Source organism: Girardinichthys multiradiatus, chromosome 15 (assembly GCF_021462225.1).
Source record: "Girardinichthys multiradiatus isolate DD_20200921_A chromosome 15, DD_fGirMul_XY1, whole genome shotgun sequence".
Lineage (NCBI taxonomy): Eukaryota > Metazoa > Chordata > Actinopteri > Cyprinodontiformes > Goodeidae > Girardinichthys > Girardinichthys multiradiatus.
The window spans coordinates 34,445,548-34,468,007 of NC_061808.1; the positions used below are offsets into that span (position 1 = coordinate 34,445,548).

Below are 22,460 nucleotides of genomic sequence, written 5' to 3' on the forward strand. Positions count from 1 at the left end.
TCAAAGCAAACTGCACCAAATGAAAACAAGTCCACTTATGGTTTTAATTTCTACAAGCTTTGGCTTCTTCAGATGTGCTGTAAGACGGAGCGCTCCTTCCTGCCCACAGCCATCAGCATCAACAACGTCCTTCTATCTTCTATAAGTCCGTTGTGGAGAGCGTGATCTCTTCTGCCATCATCTGCTGGGGAAGCAGCATCAGAGCCAGGGACTTAAAAAAGCTCAACAAGCTGATGAAGAAAGCTTGCTCTGGTCTGGGGACTCCTCTAGAACCTCTGGAGATCATTGTGTAAAGAAGGATTCTTCATAAAATGAAGAACATTATGGAGAACCCTGATCATCCTCTTCATGAGACTGTCCTACAACAACAGAGTGTCTTCAGTCAGAGGCTTCTTCAGATCTGCTGTAAGATGGAGCGCTACAGGAGATCCTTCCTGCCCACAGCCATCAGCATCTACAACGGCTCTTTGAAGAAACCTTCATAATATGAGCTACAACAACATTTAATTTCCCTTTGGGATTAATAAAGTATTTTTGAATTTAATTTAATTGAACTTTCGTATAAAATAAAAAATTCCCCCAATCCAGTTGGGGGCAGTAATCGCCATAAATTGCTTACATTGAATACTTCCGTCCGCTGCTTACACGCTTTTCAAACATGGCTGAATCAGAGTGAGTGAACTTTAAAATATCTAAATCCATCCCGTGTTTATTTTAATCTATTTTCGGTGGTCGATGTGCAAACAAATAACTATTAGTAATTTCAAAAAGATATGGTCCTGTATGATTTCGAAGGCGCTGTTATAAAAGCAATTAATAGTGCTTTCAATGTCCTGTCGTGATGAGTGTAAAATGACAACATTAAGCTGCTAGATGCACTCAATGTCTTGAGAATTTGTGAAAATAAAATCGCTGTTTGTAAAGGGGACTTAATCTGACTGCAAAACATTTTTGCTCGAGTGTTTTAAAAGATGGCAACATCATTTCCGCTTGTTAAATTTGTAACTAGGAATATTTGCAAAATTATCAACATTGTTGCTTTGCCCAAATAAACGATTTCCTTGAAAAGAGCAAAATAAGATCTTTCAAATGACACTGTGATCATATGTGTCGGATAGAAAAACCGCTACAGCACGTTGAAGGTTTGATCGGTTTGTTTTCCACTGGCTCGAATTGGCCCTACTCGCCTCCACTCGGCTTTCTTGCACGTTTCCATTACGTACCGGTGCCTACTTTTTTGGTCCCTGCTCCTGAGCAGGTATGATTATTATAGACTACATGAACAAACTGCTGCTCACTGGTTGGCCGTGGGACCAGAAAAAAATAGGTTTTCACTGAGATAGTACAGGAAAAAGGTAATAAAACTCCAGAGCGACTACAATATTAGGAGCCACAATAGCTGGAGCATCCATTCATCCATCCATCGTCTTCCGCTTATCTGGGGTCGGCTCGTGGAGGCAGCAGCCTAAGCAGAGAGACCCAGACTTCCCTCTCCCCAGCCACTTGGGCCAGCTCGTCCGGGGGAATCCCAAGGCGTTCCCAGGCCAGCCAAGAAACAGTCCCTCCAGCGTGTCCTTGGTCTTCCTCTGGGCCTCCTCCCGGTGGGACGTGCCCGGAACACCTCACTAGGGAGGCGTCCAGGAGGGATCCTAACCAGATGTCCGAGCCACGTCAGCTGGTTCCTGTCGATGTGGAGAGGCAGCGGCTCTACTCTGAGTCCCTCCCAAATGACCGAGTTTCTCACCCTATCTCTAAGGGAGACCTCAGACACTCTGGGCTAGCTGGAGCACGACAAAACAAAATATAATTTAGCCATTCACAAATTATAACCCATGCCTGAAGGCTGAAAGAAAACAAACAGGACACATGAGCTTTCTGAATTACATTCAGGTGTGGCACTGTATTTAACATCATGTAACATCCTAAACCAGCTGATCACACATAAAATCAGCTGTTGAGACACACATACATTTCCCCAAAAATACACTTAACAATACCACCATGAAACAGTGCGTTTGGTTTGAAAATTTATTGATGGTCCTTAAGCGAACCGCGTGTGCAGAAGAAGCTGCCCGTAATCAGACAACCTGCAATGGATCAAACAGAGGATGACCCGCTGAATCCGGGAAGCACGAATATCCAACCTAAAACTATCTACACTGCAGTCAGAAGTCTTTGTGCTTAAGGTTTTATGCTTTAAAGTCCTTGTGCTCGTTTTTGCCTTGGCTGAGACAAAACCTTGCTCATAAATCCCAAAATTGAAACTTTGGAGCTTTACCAGTCCACACTCTTCTCTCCTTCCCCTGCCACGCCCCCTTACATTATAACCCCTGAGCCTTATTTTCTAAGTTATGGTTGAGCTGCGTTTCAGGTAATAATCCCAGTGGATCATTTTATACACGAAAAAAAGCAATCTGGCTTATACAATAATACAAACATTTGTATTTTGTTTGTTTGAATGTTTTGTTTGCTTTTATGCTTTTACTTTACAAGGAATGAAGGCTTGAAATATTTCTCCTATGTGTAATGAATCTACAGTGAGGAAAAAGTATTTGAACACCCTGCGAATTTGCAAGTTCTGCCACTTAGAAATCATGGAGGGTAGACCTCCACAAGGCTGGAAAGGGCTTACGGAGCAATTGCCAAACAGCTTGGTGAAAAAAGATCAACTGTTGCAGCAATTGTTAGAAAATGGAAGAAGCTAAACATGACTGTCAATCTCCCTTGGACCGGGGCTCCATGCAAGATCTCACCTCGTGGAGTATCAATGATCCTAAAAAAGATGAGGAATCAGCCCAGAACTACATGGAAGGAGCTGGTCAATGACCTGAAGAGAGCTGACACCACTGTTTCCAAGGTTACCGTGGGTAATAGATTAAGACGTCATAGTTTAAAGTCATGCATGGCACAGAAAGTTCCCCTGCTTAAATCAGCACATGTCCAAGCCCGTCTTACGTTTGCCCATGACCATTTGGAAGGTCTGTGGTCAGATGAGACCAAAATAGAACTTTTTGGTCTTAATTCCACTCGCCGTGTTTGGAGGACGAAGAATGATGAGGATGAGGACCATCCCAAAAACACCATAGCTACTATGAAGCATGGGGGTGGAAGCATCATGCTTTGGGGGTGTTTTTCTGCACGTTACAGGATGACTGCTCTGTATTAAGGAGAGGATAACCAGGGCCATGTATTGTGAGATTTTGGGGAACAACCTCCTTCCCTCAGAGCATTGAAGAAGGGTCGTGGCTGGGTCTTCCAACATGACGATGACCCGAAGCACACAGCCAGGATAACCAAGGAGTGGCTCCGTAAGAAGTATATCAAGGTTCTAGAAAGGCCTAGCAAGTCTCCAAACCTAAACCCTATAGAAAACCTTTTAAGGGAGCTCAAACTCGGTGTTTCTCAGCGACAGCCCAGAAACCTGGCTGATCTAGAGAAGATCTGTGTGGAGGAATGGGACAAAATACCTGCTGCAGTTTGTGCAAACCTGGTGAAAAACTACAGGAAACGTTTGACCTCTGTAATTGCAAACAAAGGCTACTGTACCAAATATTAACAATGATTTCCACAGGTGTTCAAATACTTATTTGCAGCAGTAACACACAAATTACTTAAAAAAATCATACTTTTCCCGATTATTTTATTTTTTGGTTTTTGATTATGTCTCTCACAGTGATCATGCACCGAAGATGAAAATTTCAGACCCCTCCATGATTTCTAAGCAGGAGAACTTGCAAAGTCACAGGGTGTTCAAATACTTATTTTCCTCACTGTATATATTATGAGCCAATTTCTGTAATGAGTGACCAAATATATTTGAACTTTTTATGATATAACTTTTTTAGATGTATCTGTATACAGGTAGTTAAAAACATGAAATAACAGAATACCCGGATGATTCTAAGAAATTCTAATATTATTCAGGTACATTCAACCCGGTTCTGTCGGATTAATATTTCATCGATATGTCCGAGCTATGCTCCTGATGGAAATGGGAGGGGAAAAAAAAGATGATCAATGATATTTTGGGTATGTTTATAGCAAACAACTTATTTATGTAACTTGTGTGTTCTGATCATTCTAGGTCGAAGAAAGTGATCAAGTTAGTTCCAGAGTACCTTCTCAAGAAGAGAAAAACATACCAGGCCATCAAAGCCACACAAGCCAAACTTGCACTACTCGAGAAAAGGAAGGTGAGTGAATGATGTTTTTCCTGGCTAAATGTGACTTTACCAGTAGAAAACCATGCTTGAAATTAGGCTAAATAATATCTATGTTTAACTACACTGCTCATAAAAATTAAAGGTTGAGTCAGTCAGTAGTGGAGGGGCTAAAGGGGCACAAATGAGTTGAGCCCAGAAGCAGGAATGGTTTTCTCAATTGGGGCGAGGATTGTTAATAGCAAGGTCCGAAGTGATGTCATTAAAAGCCCAACAGCCTAGGCTGCTGCTCCATTTATGGCTGTTGTCAGACTCAGCGTGAAAAAAGAGCTGGAGAAAGCTCTGGGCAGAGACCTTAAGTCCTGTGGATAAGTACAGGAGAGAGATGGAAGTCATTGCATATAAAATGAAAGGATACAAATTAGATGAGAGAGGATAAGCTAACAATAGCTCATGCTAATTGAAGATATAAGTTAATGAGATATGCTGTGACTAGTGACTCCTCCCCCTAACCAATCAGTGACCAAGTCTTCTGACGTCGCATTTTCAGTGTGACTCACAACGGTTGAACACACAACCAAGCAGGTACTAAAAATAGTAATGGTTACGTGGAACGATGACACCCTGACTGCCATCAGGTATCAGAATGAAATCCTTAGACCAATTGTTAGACCCTTCACTGGTGCAGGGGGTCCTGGGTTCCTCCTGGTGCATGATAATGCCTGACCTCATGTGGCAGGAGTCTGAAGCCAGTTCCTGGAGGATGAAGGCATTGATACCACTGGCTGGCCTCCACGCTCCCCTGAACTAAATCTGGTAGAAACATCTCTAAGACCTGATGTTTAAGTCCATCCAACAGCACTAGGTTGAACCTCAGACTGTCCAGGAGCTCAGTGATACCTTGGTTAGAATCTGGGAGGAGATTCCCCAGGACACCATCGGTCATCTCATAAGGAGCATGACCAGACGTTGACAGGCATGCATACGAGCACGTTGGGGACATACGAACTACGGAGTAACATTTTGAGTTGCTGTCAAAATGCCTGCTGCATCAGTTTTTCAATTTCTATTTCTCCGTGACTGTGGATGGTGTTTTCTGTGGATTAATCATTTTGATCAAATAATGTTGCATCCTTTTGTTCCTAACACATTACCCATTTCACATCGGCATCAATATGCAACATGATGTTTTCTAAGTCTCCCTCTAATTTGTTTAGAAGTTTATATTTTTTTTTCTGCTTTCCGCAGCTGTACTTTTCACATGCATGGTTCTGTATTTTCCAGGTAACGAAAGGCAAACCTTTAAAGTTCAGGCGTTTGGAGGATTTCTTGAAAGACTGTCACAAAAAGCACAGAGATGAGACACGCATCAGAAGGGCAGACCACAGGCCCGCTGCCCCTCTGCCTCCAGAAAAAAACAAGCTAGCTTTTGCTATGCGCATCAGAGAGTAAGTGCTTTCTCTAGGATAAGAGTAAACAAGTGTGAATACTTATAAGTGGAGACTATTAACCCCTCATAACTTTAATGGAATCCTGTAAGTCCGATATGGTCTAAAGATTTGACAAAGATACGTGTCTGCGCTGGATGATTACTTCTGGTTCACCATGTTAGTTTCGAATGGATCATAGTTCCTCCTTTATGGATCCTTCTGTCCTTCACTTCATAAAAGTTAATTCGCCGAGATCAGCAGATCTGCTTTCAGATCAGAACCAAAGGGGCGTGGCCTACAGCTCGGCAGTATTCAACTGAGCGAGTAGTCAAGAGCTTTCCCTGTTATGACTGGCAGTCATCATGCATGCCGTGCCATCCTGTATTTGGTCTTTGTATCAGACTCTGCTGGTTAGTGTTTACTCAGATCGAACAGATACTGCAGGGTCATACAACAACTCTGCTGTCTGCACCAGCAGACTCCAGCTGCTGCTGTTTTTGTTTTGTATAGCAACACTGCTTTACATTCATTCTGCTGATCAGATCAGAGGCATCGTCTTTGTTGGGATGATTCTTATCAACGGGGCTTCAAAGAATGTGTGGATCACAGGTTGAAACGCTTATTGTCTGAGGTGCAATGTCATGTGACTCAAAACTGCAGTGTAAACAAACTACGTATTCAGCTGAGCTGCTTCTGCTTTTGGATGATGACAAAACTTTCACTTTCTGGTATTGAACATTGCAGCTATATGAGCATTCCAAATATGGATCATTGTGTTTTACAGACCATGGGGAAACCTAGGTCCCGACTTTAAGCTGTGCTACAGTGTAAGGTTCTGTTTACCAGTACAAACAAGTCCACCATCACATTTCTATTTAAATTATCCAACCACTCACTACTTTAGCAACCAGGTCCATGCCACCAAGATGTGGGCCGAAAGCCATGTTTGTTTGTGACAACACGTTTATTACATATAAGAGTTTAATACCTTAAATAATGGCTTATAATTGTTTTAAACACAACTTACCATTTAATATTAATTGTAGTTATGTTAATGCATCTAAACTAACTGCTAAACTTCAGGTCTTCTTCCTGTTTTCAATCTGACCTTATTATTTAGAATACAGAACAAATGGGTATTATGTTGAAAGGCTTATGAAGTTGTGGCTTCATGGGTATGCCAGGAGATTATTAAACAAAGGGAAAAGTGGAACATGTGCTGTTGGTCTGTTCTCCTATTTGTTCACCATCAAAATAAGCAGATTTTTATGTAGCAGTCTTCATGCCCGCGTACTTTAGTAATTTTGTGTAATGTTGTGGCCCTGGATAAGAACTGTAAAATAAATAAGGACATGTTGAGCCACATAAAAACCCAGTGAAATCTTCTCTTCACTTAACTTGCAGTTTAAGTTAGATATTTTGTCCAACTTTGTTTCAGTGTTGTGCTTTCAGCCTCAGTTAATGTGGCTGAAAGTCTCGCGATGCCCTTATGATGCATTGTAGCTGATCGTTGTCAACTGGAAGCAAATTTAAAACTCTGCACAGGGTATAGTCAGTGGAATAGAATCGCTTAAAAATGAGACCTTCATTTTCTGTCTAAACAGATAAGTCCTGATATTTCCACAAACCAATGAAACACTAGAAGTGCTTGTTTTTTCCTCTGGTGGTATAGACTGTTATGTCCTGGCTGGTGAAGGATGCAGCATAAATTACAAGACCCAAAAATGTAGTGAAAAAAAGTAAGTTACAGTTTATTTTTACAATTCCAGAGCAAAGCACTAGAAACAAAATACAACAAAGGTAAGAGGATTTCCTCCAAAAATGAGCTGAAACACTGCAAACTGTTGTACACACAAAAAAAGAAAATAAAGAAATAGACTAGGAAAAGTCACCGGGCAAAACCCCAAATAGAAAAGCCCAAAATAAAATAAAACACAAAGTCTATTATAACTAAATTGATGAACCCAAAACTACTGACTTACAAGCAGAAATAAGGTTTCTCAAAGTTGTAGACTACCAAGGGTTTCTAAACAGCCATAACCAATACAGTCCCCAACAAAGACTATCCAGTCAAAAAAAAACCAGTGGCATACGGCACCTCAAGCACAGCAGCACTGACTGGAAGATTGAGGTAGCTTTTATTAGCTCCCTCATGTGGCCTGACTTTCCCTTATTGGCAGCTGCAGGGGAGAGGGTGGTGCTGTCCAAGGTGTGCTCCAGCCAATCATCTTTGGACAGGTAATCCTTGAAAGTCCTCACAGGAAATCCACCAGCAGAGGGAGGCAGCCAATCAGCACCTGGAGCAGGAAACTTCTCATGCGGAGAAGCACTTTAGATGAAACTAAAGAAAACACAGGGCCTGGGCCCGTAACAAAACAGCTGACTGCTAGTGTCGAAGTCTGGTATATGTACTAAGGTGTTTGCTTTGACTTGTAGACCTCTGGGTTCAGAATGCAATTGTCTCCAGTCGGACTATTTACACAATCTGTTCAGCATTCTTTGTCATCATACTCATCATTCATCTCCTATGAATTACTTCTCTAAAAACCAAACGTTACCTGCAGCTTGACTGTGTCTGCCACGGCGTGCTCCTCTCTCTCATGTAGTACAGAACAATCCATCAGGTTTTTTAGCTTCTCACCATTTCAAGCATGAGGTCTGGAATTAGACCCTAATCTTTCCTGTGGTCTAATCCTTTATTGACACACATGTATTTCATATTTTATGGTCTGTGGAAGTTCTCGTTCATTCCAGTCTCTATTGTATTGGAATGGTAAAGTATCCAGTAGACTTGTTTATGTCTGTGATTTAAATAGATATTCAATTCAAAAATACTTTATTAATCCTAAAGGGAAATTAAATGTTGTAGCTCATATTATGTAGGTTTCTTCAAAGAGCTGTTGTAGATGCTGATGGTTGTGGCCAGGAAGGATCTCCTGTCCCTGGCTCTGATGCTGCTTCCCCAGCAGATGATGACAGAAGAGATCACACTCTCCACAACAGACTTATAGAACATATGTAGCATCTTGCTGGAAAAACTGAAGAACCTAAGCTTCCTCAAGAAGTACAGTCTTCTCTGTCCCTTCTTGTAGACGGCTTATACTCCTCCACCACCTCCACTTCTTCTCTCATGATGGAAATAGTGTTTGACTTATTCCTGTTTCTCTTAAAATCTACAATCATCTTCTTTGTTTTATTCACGTTTGAGATGAGGTGATTGTTTCCACACCATGCCACAAAGAGGTCCACCACCTTCCTGTACTCATCTTCTTGTCCATCTCTGATCCACCCCACGACTGCAGAATCATCCGAGTATTTCTGCAGATGACAGGAGTCTGTCTTGTACTGGAAGTCTGAGGTGTACAGAGTGAAAAGGAATGGTGAGAGTACAGGCCCCTGTGGTGCTCTTGTGCTGCTAGCTAGATTTGCAAGATGTTTTACTTGTGGTTTGAGAAGGCTTCTTCAGGCTGTGCAGACAATTTCTCGTCAAACAATATAGGAGCTCTGAAGCTTCTCAGTTTGCTGACCCCAGTGTGTGTGTGTTGACTTTGGGTGAGGGATGGATTTCAGGCATGAAGAGAGGGTTTTAATTGAATATTTGCGTTTCTTGTTATACAAAGATAGATAGAAGTCATTTTTTAAAAGGTGATGTGGAAATTAAAAGCTGTTTTGGAAATATGCAGATTAAATGACACACATTAAGGATTAAAACATTTAGTGCTGGTGTTTCCATCTTAATTATGACAAGCCTGCTGTAATTCCAGTCTGCCACCAGATGTCCTTATAGTGGAGACCTGAAGGAGCTTTGAATCATTTTTAGTTTAAAAAGAAAGCTTAAATGCTTCTCTGTATTATTTGAACAATCAAAAGTGAAATATCCAGGCCTTAAATTAACTCCCATTGGACATATAACTGTATCAGGAGGCTACATGATCTATGTAGTCCTCTGCTGCCACCTGGTGTCTGCAAGGTTTGTATGTTCAGTATATTTCTTCAACTGTGCAAAAAATGTTTTTATAAAAGTAACTGACTATGGAGAGATATGACTCTTAATGGCACGTTTTACTCTTCTTTCCAAGCAGCTCAGAACAAACTGAACACATTGTGGTCCTAAAATGGGTGCCTCTTTTCCCTAAGAATTTGAAAAGAAAGAATCGTTCTTGGATGAGAGGTGAAAGATTTAGCTGGCCATGCAAACAGAAACAGGAATCATCAATCCTACCACCATTTTCATTGTCTAAAAACAAACTTATGCACACACTCTGGCGTTTCTTTCTTAGTTTAGTCAAATAAACCAGTTAAAGTTTGTATTACTATGCTTAAATACAGGGGTTGGACAATGAAACTGAAACACCTGGTTTTAGACCACAACAATTTATTAGTATGGTGTAGGGCCTCCTTTTGTGGCCAATACAGCATCAATACGTCTTGGGAATGACATATACAAGTCCTGCACAGTGGTCAGGGGGATTTTAAGCCATTCTTCTTGTAGGATAGTGGCCAGGTCACTATGTGATACTGGTGGAGGAAAACGTTTCCTGACTCGCTCCTTCAAAACACCCCAAAGTGGCTCAATAATATTTAGATCTGGTGACTGTGCAGGCCATGGAAGATGTTCAACTTCACTTTCATGTTCATCAAACCAATCTTTCACCAGTCTTGCTGTGTGTATTGGTGCATTTTCATCCTGATACACGGCACCGCCTTCAGGATACAATGTTTGAAGCATTGGATGCACATGGCCCTCAAGAATGGTTCGGTAGTCCTTGGCAGTGACGCGCCCATCTAGCACAAGTATTGGGCCAAGGGAATGCCATGATATGGCAGCCCAAACCATCACTGATCCACCCCCATGCTTCACTCTGGGCATGCAACAGTCTGGGTGGTACGCTTCTTTGGGGCTTCTCCACACCGTAACTCTCCCGGATATGGGAAAACAGTAAAGGTGGACTCATCAGAGAACAATACATGTTTCACATTGTCCACAGCCCAAGATCTGCACTCCTTGCACCATTGAAACCAATGTTTGGCATTGGCATGAGTGACCAAAGGTTTGGCTATAGCAGCCCGGCCGTGTATATTGACCCTGTGGAGCTCCCGATGGACAGTTCTGGTGGAAACAGGAGAGTTGAGGTGCACAATTAATTCTGCCGTGATTTGGGCAGCCGTGGTTTTATGTTTTTTGGATACAATCCGGGTTAGCACCCGAACATCCCTTTCAGACAGCTTCCTCTTGCGTCCACAGTTAATCCTGTTGGATGTGGTTCATCCTTCTTGGTGGTATGCTGACATTACCCTGGATACCGTGGCTCTTGATACATCAAAAAGACTTGCTGTCTTGGTCACAGATGCGCCAGCAAGACGTGCACCAACAATTTGTCCTCTTTTGAACTCTGGTATGTCCCCCATAATGTTGTTCGTTCGTTCGTTCGTCGTCTTCCGCTTATCCAGGACCGGGTCGCGGGGGCAGCAGACTCAGCAGAGACGCCCAGACGTCCCTCTCTCCAGACACCTCCTCCAGGGGGAGCCCAAGGCGTTCCCGGGCCAGCCGAGAGACATAGTCCCTCCAGCGTGTCCTGGGCCGTCCCCTGGGCCTCCTCCCGGTGGGACGTGCCTGGAACACCTCCCGAGGAAGGAGGCATCCGATATAGATGCCCGAGCCACCTCAACTGGCTCCTCTCGATGTGGAGGAGCAGCGGCTCTACTCCGAGCCCCTCCCGGATGGCCTAGCTCCTCACCCTATCTCTAAGGGAGTGCCTGGCCACCCTACGGAGGAAGCTCATTTCAGCCGCTTGTATCCGTGATCTCGTTCTTTCGGTCATGACCCAAAGTTCATGGCCATAGTTGAGGGTAGGAACATAGACCGACCAGTAAATTGAGAGCTTTGCTTTTCGGCTCAGCTCTCTCTTCACCACAATGGACCGGCACAGCGCCCCCATTACTGTGGCAGCCGCACCGATCCGTCTGTCGATCTCCCGCTCCATTCTTCCCTCACTCGTGAACAAGACCCCGAGATACTTAAACTCCTCCACTTGAGGCAGGAACTCCCCTCCAACCTGAAGAGGACAAGCCACCCTTTTCCGGTCGAGTACCATGGCCTCGGACTTGGAGGAGCTGATCCTCATCCCAGCCGCTTCACACTCGGCTGCGAACCGCCACAGCGCATGCTGTAGGTCTTGGCTAGAGGGGGCCAGCAAGACCACGTCATCCGCAAAAAGAAGAGACGAAATCCACTGGTCCCCAAACCAGACCCCCTCCGGCCCTTGGCTGCGTCTAGAAATCCTGTCCATAAAAGTTATGAACAGGACCGGCGACAAAGGGCAGCCCTGCCGGAGTCCAACATGCACTGGGAACAGGTCCGACTTAGTGCCGGCAATGCGGACCAAACTCCTGCTCCGCTCGTACAGGGACCGGATGGCCCCTAATAAAGGGCCCCCGATTCCATACTCCTGGAGCACCCCCCACAGGGCATCACGGGGGACACAGTCGAATGCCTTCTCCAGGTCCACAAAACACATGTGAACCGGTTGGGCAAACTCCCATGAACCCTCGAGCACCCTGTAGAGGGTATAGAGCTGGTCCAGTGTTCCAAGGCTGGGACAGAAACCACACAGCAAGACGTGCACCAACAATTTGTCCTCTTTTGAACTCTGGTATGTCACCCATAATGTTGTGTGCATTTCAATATTTTGAGCAAAACTGTGCTCTTACCCTGCTAATTGAACCTTCACACTCTGCTCTTACTGGTGCAATGTACAATCAATGAAGACTGGCTACCAGGCTGGTCCAATTTAACCATGAAACCTCCCACACTAAAATGACAGGTGTTTCAGTTTCATTGTCCAACCCCTGTAGGCATAGTGTGTTATTCCCAAGGTTTTAATAGTTTTGCAATTTTCATTAGTTTTTATTTTTATTTAGTTTTGAATTCACATTTTCAATTCTATTTTAGTTTTAATTATTTTTTATCATTTGTTTGCTAGTTTAGTTTTTATTTCTTCAAAATGCTTAGTTTCAGTTTAGTTTTTATTAGTTTCAGTTATAGTTTGTCTTTTTTCTGAAATCAAATCCAGGGACATTTCCAGCTCAGAGATTAAAAGAAATAAATGTTATTAAGCTATAACGAAAACATTGGTACAGTTACGGTTTCATTTATATTAAAAATGTTTATTCGTAATCAAACTATAAAAATCAAATGTAATAGCAGGGAAGTCTATCCACATTGTTTTTAGCAGTAGTAATGTCTGTCTTCTTTACTCTCCTCCTTTTTCTAACACTCATCTGCTGTTTCCCTGCTCTTAGCTTTACCCTTCTTTCTATCAGTCTTTCTATTTTCCTCCTCTCTTTTCTTCTATCAGACACTCACTATTCTAAAAGAGGCATTATATAATCACAGTCCTCTCCAAAAACAAGAGAGCTTATTACATACTGAAAAATTACAATTTGACAAATAAAATAGAATTATTGTTTCAGCTACCCTTTAGTAGTTGGATATTTTTAGATACTGGGAAACTAGGATAATCCTTTAAATATTAACTTTTCTTTAATTATTTAACTATTTTCCTCAGTTGATAAAATACCAAAATTGCCATATTTAGCAAAAGAAAAAGCAACTATTTTTACTTGGAGCTACAGGCTCATACAACGCAAGAAATGCACATTTAACAAGGTGATTCTCTCTCCCTTCTCATCATTCTCAGTTCATGCAGTTCTTGCCTCATTCACTTTCCCTGTTGACTTTCAGTAACATTCATATGTCCAAACTGAGTGGAAAACACCCCTCAGCCTAAGTTCACAAATCAATATAATAAATTAGCAAAACAACTAATAACTAACTCAGCAAATATAAACTAAAGGTCACCAATCAATTCTAAAACATTTTACTTTGGACGAATCATGGAGTTGTGCTCTTGTCTTCCTATTTGCTGTTGTTTGTTCATATAAACTTGGTTTATTTGCATTTGTGTCCTCACCTTTAGTAAAACAAAACACATCCAAGCCATTTTTTTTATTTATTAATTTTTTTGAACATTGACAACACTAGTAACGTTTCCTACTGCGAAACAAACCATCATGGCCACGATCAGGTCAGTCCAAGGCGGCGCCCTCAGCTCTTCTACTTTCTCTGTAATGTTAGCAGCGGGAGCAGCTACCGTAACAGCAGTTGTTGCGCGCAACATGTTCACTCGCACTTTCTACCCCCGGCTACCGTAGTAAGTCTACACACAACATTTCTCATTCACAAAACACTAAAATGGGAAACATTTCCGGGGGTAGTTTTAGTCGGGGACAGGTTGTCTAAATCGGGGATGTCTGGTCACCCTACTCTACAAGACACTTGGTTTTATCTAAAACAGTCATATTCAAAGTAATCCCAATTTGGACTGTGCCGCTTTATCCCAAGTTTTGCTGACATGCAGCACAGCAAGAAAAAAAACAACAACCTGAGACTAGACTTCATACTTATGTATGAGACACACAAACGAAAACTAAGCACATTATCTCTAGAAGTCCAGTTAATTTTAGTTAGTTTTGTGAACTCTTGTTAAAGTTTCAGTTAGTTTTTATTTCTTTGCAAAGTCTTGTTTTTATTTTTATTTCAGTTAACAAAACTGTTTTTTTTTACTTCTAGTTTTCGTTATTTCGTTAGTTTTCGTTAACAATAATAACCTTGGTTATTCCCCTCATTTTCTCTTGGATGCAGTAGTACTAGACCTATGTAAGTACCTGCTGTGCATTTTTCTCTGCTACAAAAATGGAAATCAGCTGGTCGGATCTCAAAGCAAAGCGGAAATCAGTATTGGCCAGAGAAGCCCTGATTGGTGGATCTCCATCTATGATGCAGGGAAGCTGTTAGAGAAATTTCTCCTTAAATATTCAACCTGACCCACAAACTTAGAGAAGGATTCTGCTCCTAAAACTGACTTAAATTGTATGTTTAGAAAAATGTATCAAAACTAAACGGTCTGAATAAATCTTGCCTCTAACTTCCTGAAATTTGTAGAAACCCTATCTATATATTTATCTAACCAATTTACTTATTTAGGGACGTACCCATGGTGGAATATAGTGAAAGCCTTTTTAGTAAGTCCCTGGTGTTCTGTCTTGTTAGGATTAAAGGTGTCAGCCCCAAAGTGATGAAGGTGATCCAGATGATGAGGCTGAGGAAGATCTTCAGTGGGACCTTTGTTAAAATCAACAAGACCTCCATAGCTATGATGAAGATGGTGGAGCCTTATGTGGCCTGGGGGTGAGTCATTCTGACTGCTGCACTGTAAGCAGTAATAACACGTTTCATTGGGGTTGCAGTGAACACTGGTGAATCCTTCCAACAGATTTCCCAACTTAAAGTCAGTCCGCGAGCTCATTCTGAAGAGAGGTCAGACCCGGATCGGCCGGAGGAGAGTCCCCCTCACAGACAACGCCCTCATTGAGCAGCACATGGGTACGTCTCTTTACACCCACGTCATTACTTTCCCATTAAACCAGCTCTGACATCCCTTCAAGTTACACTTTCATATATTGAAGCTTTTTCTGTAAATATTTCAGCACACTGCCATCAGTTGGACATTTTTGTCCTTTTCACCCACCTCCTTCTGCTTGTTCTTCAGGTAAAGCTGGTATCATATGTCTGGAGGACCTGATCCATGAAATCTACTCTGTTGGCAAGAGCTTCCGAGCAGCCAACAACTTCCTGCTGCCTTTCAGGCTGTCAGTGCCTCGTCATGCCGCCAGGGACAAAGCCGGGCTGATGAAAGACCTTGGAAACCCTGGCTTCCGGGCCACAGATGTCAACTCCATCATTAGACTGCTGAACTAAGAGAAAACGTCCACAAGATGGACACCGAGCTCCAACTTTAAGGATGCTGAATTTGTTGCAGAGAAATATGATTTCTTTTCAGCAAGGAAGCTTTCTGGGTTTGATTATCATCATTCATTGTATCGTCATTCTCTGGTGACACAGCTGGCTGGGAGATGACCTAGTGATGTGAAATAAGGAGCTTTGCTTTACCCATGATGTTTTGCACAGGTTATGTTTGCGCCAGAGAACAAGAACTGAATTAGAAGGACTCGAAAACAGAAACTATTATTCCCACAGGAACATTCCTCAGTTTGTCAGAGGAATTTGTCTGCAGTTGCCACATCTACAATGATTCAGTCAAGTCAGGTTGTCCTTCATGTCTCTGTACACCCAAATATATTTACTGTGTTAAACTGTTTGTATTTTCGTTGCAGAGTTTTCAGTCAGTGTAATTTACTGTCAATGCAGATGGGTTTTACAATAAAACATCTATTTTTTGTGACTACACACAATGGCATTGAGTGGGTTAGTCCCTGAATCAGGTTTCAGACATTCTGGCTCTAAGATGTTATCTTTGATCTGAAATACTGTTTCCTGGCTAGAATCAAAGAGTGACAGATGGACAGAAGACATGTCCTTGAGTGGGTTTATCTGCAGTGACTGGTATAGATCAAACATGGTGTGAGGATGTAAAAGTGGTGAACTGGCTACAGGGTAGCCAAGGGTAACAATGACACTCCCTGGTCCTGCCACAAAGCGACAAGGGTTCATGAAAGCTATGATGTGTCGACTTGGTCTTCAAATTCTCCAGCTGTCAATCAATTTAAACATCTGAAATTTGCTGGAGGAATGAGTCTAATCTGCACTGTTAAACCACTTGCAGGAATTAAAGGATCTGCTGGTACATCTCAAACATTAGAATATTGTGAAAATGTTCAATATTTTCTTTCACTCATTTCAGAAAGAAAACTGATACATAGGTTCATTAGACATAGAGTGAAATATTTCAGTGCCCCTGCAGGTCAGGGCTGGATCAGGGAGACCAGAGTATTGGTTTATGTACCTGATACACCAGAAGATCCTCTGGTCCTGCAACACCTAATTCCAACCTGAAAGCAATCACTGTGGTATGTAATACATTTGTGGTAATACTAAGCCTCTTTTGAATAGTTTGCAAGCCAAGCTGTTAGTGTTAATGTGTGCATGAGGTACATATCATAGCGGTCATTAAGAAAAATCAAGCACTCCTAATGGGTCAGCACAATTAATTGCAAATTTATCATATAACTATATAAATATCTCAACGAACTGCTATGTCTTCAAAAAGTAGTTCATTACTATAGATTCAGACTGTTTATGGTAATGATATATTGCGTCAGAAGATGTTTAGGACGGCAATAAGATGTTCTGGTAAAGTCATAATGTTTAACAATAAATGTCATTTTTCAGTAAAGCTGTTGTTGAAATTGAAAATTTGAACTTATATCTAGTAGCTCAATAGACTGTTTAATATCTAGGGTCTGAAAAAGATTAATGCAGTTTAGTTTTGTTATTGCAACATGCAGCAACATTTACACCTGTCAGACGTTTTCCCTGGTGTTGCGTAGCCTAACACTTACGTTATTTAAACACTCTTTCCCTGCAGCCTGGAAAAGTACAGAATAGTCATAGTGAAGTTCTGCATTTATGCTTTAAGCTGACAGAAAATGAATTCAGAATTCTAGAATTATGATTCTGGAAAAGTATAGAGCTTTGGCACGAAGAATATAGGATCTCTGTGTTATACAGGTCCTTCTCAAAATATTAGCATATTGTGATAAAGTTCATTATTTTCCATAATGTAATGATGAAAATTTAACATTCATATATTTTAGAGTCATTGCACACTAACTGAAATATTTCAGGTCTTTTATTGTCTTAATACGGATGATTTTGGCATACAGCTCATGAAAACCCAAAATTCCTATCTCACAAAATTAGCATATTTCATCCGACCAATAAAAGAAAAGTGTTTTTAATACAAAAAACGTCAACCTTCAAATAATCATGTACAGTTATGCACTCAATACTTGGTCGGGAATCCTTTGGCAGAAATGACTGCTTCAATGCGGCGTGGCATGGAGGCAATCAGCCTGTGGCACTGCTGAGGTCTTATGGAGGCCCAGGATGCTTCGATAGCAGCCTTTAGCTCATCCAGAGTGTTGGGTCTTGAGTCTCTCAACGTTCTCTTCACAATATCCCACAGATTCTCTATGGGGTTCAGGTCAGGAGAGTTGGCAGGCCAATTGAGCACAGTGATACCATGGTCAGTAAACCATTTACCAGTGGTTTTGGCACTGTGAGCAGGTGCCAGGTCGTGCTGAAAAATGAAATCTTCATCTACATAAAGCTTTTCAGCAGATGGAAGCATGAAGTGCTCCAAAATCTCCTGATAGCTAGCTGCATTGACCCTGCCCTTGATAAAACACAGTGGACCAACACCAGCAGCTGACACGGCACCCCAGACCATCACTGACTGTGGGTACTTGACACTGGACTTCTGGCATTTTGGCATTTCCTTCTCCCCAGTCTTCCTCCAGACTCTGGCACCTTGATTTCCGAATGACATGCAGAATTTGCTTTCATCCGAAAAAAGTACTTTGGACCACTGAGCAACAGTCCAGTGCTGCTTCTCTGTAGCCCAGGTCAGGCGCTTCTGCCGCTGTTTCTGGTTCAAAAGTGGCTTGACCTGGGGAATGCGGCACCTGTAGCCCATTTCCTGCACACGCCTGTGCACGGTGGCTCTGGATGTTTCTACTCCAGACTCAGTCCACTGCTTCCGCAGGTCCCCCAAGGTCTGGAATCGGCCCTTCTCCACAATCTTCCTCAGGGTCCGGTCACCTCTTCTCGTTGTGCAGCGTTTTCTGCCACACTTTTTCCTTCCCACAGACTTCCCACTGAGGTGCCTTGATACAGCACTCTGGGAACAGCCTATTCGTTCAGAAATGTCTTTCTGTGTCTTACCCTCTTGCTTGAGGGTGTCAATAGTGGCCTTCTGGACAGCAGTCAGGTCGGCAGTCTTACCCATGATTGGGGTTTTGAGTGATGAACCAGGCTGGGAGTTTTAAAGGCCTCAGGAATCTTTTGCAGGTGTTTAGAGTTAACTCGTTGATTCAGATGATTAGGTTCATAGCTCGTTTAGAGACCCTGTTAATGATATGCTAATTTTGTGAGATAGGAATTTTGGGTTTTCATGAGCTGTATGCCAAAATCATCCGTATTAAGACAATAAAAGACCTGAAATATTTCACTTAGTGTGCCATGAATCTAAAATATATGAATGTTAAATTTTCATCATGACATTATGGAAAATAATGAACTTTATCACAATATGCTAATATTTTGAGAAGGACCTGTATAAGCGTTTCAACCTGTGCATGATATAGGTTTTGGCACCCCCGTCATCAGCCTGGTGCTACGCCGGTGTCATGATGATGTCAGGATACATTTGTTGAAACGTGAGTCACCAGCCAGAGGAGGAAGAGGAGAGGGACGTGAAGCTGCGGTGCCACCAATGCGCACCGGGGGTCGTTTGGGACAGTCGTTCCTGATGTGGCTCCTTGCTTTTTCCGCCACTTGGACTTAATGACATCCCCGACAAAATGATTTCCCTCTTGCTTGGGACGTAAAAAACGAGCAGGTAAGACGCCTATATTATTACGTAGCAGCTGGCACAAAATGTACCGCCACAACTGGGGTAATTAGTCACCATGGTGAAGACATCTCCCCCCCCCCAAAATCACTGCAAACCGACGTCATTTAGATACTAAAACCCGCTCTTTTTCGGCTAACCTTACTCCTTACTGGCGTAATTCCGACTGTCACGCTGCTTGTGCTACTCCAAGCTGACAAAAATCATTGTATTAATTTAAGAGAATTTAAGGCCGCGAGAGCACGTGTTGTGCTGCCTTCATGTGTGTCGTAAAGATTGTATTTAAAGATTCGGGTCAGCAGAACCGGCCAAATGATGGCTGGAATCACAGTGGTGTTTGAAACGAGGCTAACTGCTCTTTAATACCACTGCCACCAGAAATGTAAGACGTGCGTGCCCGGTAAAAATCACATTTATTAGGCTAATATTTTTTACAAAGTTAATATCGGCCTTTATTGCTCATCGTTTTTGCTTAATTATCCTAATGTTCTTTTGAACCCATGCGGGTTCAATTGTCAAAACCGAACATAACCAAATGCACCAACCGAGTTAATTCTGACTGAATGTTATCCTGTTGTTTACGAGGCGTACGTGAAAGCAGCAGCCAATCTGGTGTCAAGGAGAAGGGGCGGTGCATGTCGCCTGCGCATAGTTACAGATGTATTGCATACACATGAGCGGGGCTAAGTACACTATTGAACACAGGATAGAGGTAAGACTTTACAGATATTTACGATATTATGAACATAGTGTAAGATAAAATGCAGTTATTGTTTCCTAACCGCGGACTTGAATGCGACCGGTTTTTTTACGTTGGGGCACGCGGCAGCGGAGAGAAGTTATTGAGCAATAGAACCACGTGGCTCATGTCGAACAGGTTATCCCGCGTTTGCTTCTCTTTTAGTTATTTTCTTAGGTTCTGTCTCTTACCGATCAATGAGAAGCCGGTCACAGGCGAACGGAAGCCGGCGTGGCAGAAATGAACGACTGAGCGTGTAAGGGTGTAATGCAGCTTGGCAGCTGATTTAGTCAGTTTAGAATGTATTAGCTAAAGACATTAGAATAGGAAACAGTGTAATGTTGGCGGTTTTGACTGTAGAGGCTTACATATCTAAGGCTGGATAGCTGTAGTCGGAAACTGGGTTGGTGTCGGTCCAAATAGCCAAAGCCCTAAGCAGAATTGGATTTGGGGGCCCACATCCAGTTAAGTCCATCAACCACCAAAGCACCAATAATAGTGTTTTGTTGGGCATTTAACAATCTAGTTTCATAAGGAATGTTAGAAAATAATTTTAAAAGGGATGCAAGTCAAAACCAAGTATTCCTTATCTTAAAGAGTACTAAAAGAACCTGAAATGACACCAAGATTGTGTAGGTTTAAGATTTAGATACCTACAGAATTTTAAAGCTGAAATTCTGTGGTACTTTAATGTCCCCAAGTTTACACTGAAACCTGTTTAAGAACCGTGACCCGAAAACAAAGAACAATTTAAGGTGACATTTCACTTTTAGATTAATAAAGTATTTTTGAATTGAATTACAATGTCAACAAATGATCTTTGATTAATATTCTGCATTTCCGCCATTAGAGTAAATTGTTTTTTGTTTTTTTACTGAGCTTCAGCTTTTATTCTGCCAAAAAGGTCTTGTTTGCTACTGTAGAATATTTTCACTATTAAAAACAGCAGGAATATTCTGCATTGGAGAAAAGGTCAGACTGCTTTCAATCTTTTGTTTATTAGACAAACCTTATAGCAAATTTCTGTAGTTGATATGAAAACAATTTTAGATGGAATCTGGGCTTTGCACAGGTTAATAAAGCATGGGCTCACATATAAAATCAGTAGATTTTTTTTTTTTTATGACTTTACAATAGTTGGCCACCATTGAACCTTCAAAAAGCACAAAGTTGATGCTTCATGAGGCATTGTGCTAATCCCGCTGCAACTTGTCGCCAAGCTTCAGGCGGCACAGAAAATATATCCACACTTTAGTGAGGGAATTTGCCCCAAAAGTGCAATGAAGGAAGAAAAAAAAAGGTTTTGCCACATTTGTTTTTGTGTACAAACAACCATTAAAATATTATTTATTTGATATTAATTTGTAGTTATTGTGTATGAAATGTGACTCTAGGAGAGACAAAAACAGCACAATTAATAGAATCTAGATTTTTTTTTTTTTGTTTTGGTAAAAAGCAATTACATATTCAGAACCCTTAACAATTAAGCTAATTATTGGTAAACAGCAGTTTAAATTGGAAGTTTTGAAATCTGTTTTATTGTGTGAGAAGTCAAGCACCTTTGGGATCCCTAAGCAGCTTAGTTTGCTTATCCTTTTGGCTGGCTCTGTATCAGTATTGTATATTTGTATTTCTAGAGATGGTGTGTATATTCTGTTCTTTTTGTGTTGCTGATTAGATTTTGGGTTTTTATGGGTTTCCTTTTTGAGTTGATGGCTTGATCTGCTTCTGACTGACTGAGCTGTTTTCTGACCTGTGTATGTAATAATGTTAGGTTTCTCATTGGTAAATGTGATGACGATGGCATTTAGCCGAAACCCGTCCACCTTGCCAACATTAAAGAAAGATTGCTGGTTGTACTGGTGCTGGTTATCTATTTCTGTATGTTCTTTGGAACCATGCACCCATTTACTTGTTTTTACTTGCAGATTAAATCTTAGCTAAGATTCAATATGTACAACATTAAATTTTCAGTATTCAGATTGGCCAGACTGACAAGGCAGATGAAATAGTGCAGTATTAAGACGTGTTTTGGCTTAACAAACGTGTATAATGTTAATCATTTTAACAGGCTGTAAACATACAGACATGGAATAACTAAGCACACATCTGCTTGCTTTCATATGGTTTAAGTGGAAAAGTAGCAGCCAGGTGTTCTAGTAAATAACTTGATAAACTGAGTGTGAACATCTCTATAGAAAAGTTTGTGTTAAAACAATACCAAGAAGGAAAGACATCAGCAATGACCATTCCCAACATCTATGTGTATTTTGCTGTTTTTATGGCTGTGTTGCCATAAAAACAGCAAAATACACAAGAGGTTCATTTCATTCTCCAAAGGCCTCATTTATAATATTAAATGTTGATCACTGAACAAGCTTGTTTGGAGGGGTTTCCAAGAAAAAATCTCTTCTCTTTAAAATTAATATGGCATCATGACTTGTGTTTGCTATGTTACATCTGAATGAACTGAATAACTTTTGGAATAATGTCCATTGGACAGATGATACCAAAGTAGAGATTAGGACCGCACCTTGTTTGCCAAAAACCAAACACCAACTGTCAAGCACTGTGGTGGGGAGTGATGATGTGGTCTTGTCTTGCACCCAAGGGGCCTGGGCAGTCTTTTAGTCCACCA

General features: G+C 41.6%; 2 protein-coding genes across 9 annotated transcripts in view; both read left to right on the plus strand.

The window, feature by feature from the left end:
• Nucleotides 1-588: 588 nt before the first annotated feature.
• rpl7l1 (ribosomal protein L7-like 1) lies at nucleotides 589-15,899 on the plus strand. 2 transcript variants are annotated; one of them, XM_047388927.1, is made up of 6 exons: nucleotides 589-672; nucleotides 4,085-4,193; nucleotides 5,445-5,608; nucleotides 14,703-14,840; nucleotides 14,926-15,035; nucleotides 15,202-15,899. In XM_047388927.1, the coding sequence occupies exons 1-6, from the start codon at nucleotides 659-661 to the stop codon at nucleotides 15,408-15,410; spliced, it is 744 nt and encodes a 247-aa protein (XP_047244883.1). In that variant the 5' UTR covers nucleotides 589-658; the 3' UTR covers nucleotides 15,411-15,899. The 2 variants fall into 2 exon arrangements, with proteins under 2 accessions (XP_047244883.1, XP_047244882.1); XM_047388926.1 differs by lacking the exon at nucleotides 589-672 and adding an exon at nucleotides 3,880-4,010.
• Nucleotides 15,900-18,889: 2,990 nt separating this feature from the next.
• Nucleotides 18,890-22,460, plus strand: part of slc5a6a (solute carrier family 5 member 6a) — a 33,313-nt gene continuing 29,742 nt past the window's right edge. For 2 of the 7 annotated variants that reach the window (XM_047388208.1, XM_047388215.1), the window contains exon 1: nucleotides 18,890-19,071. The gene's annotated coding sequence lies outside the window, so the exon portion shown is untranslated. Of the gene's footprint in view, nucleotides 19,072-19,667; nucleotides 19,796-22,460 lie in introns of those variants that run through there. The other 5 variants (XM_047388209.1, XM_047388212.1, XM_047388207.1 and 2 more) reach the window with 3 other exon arrangements.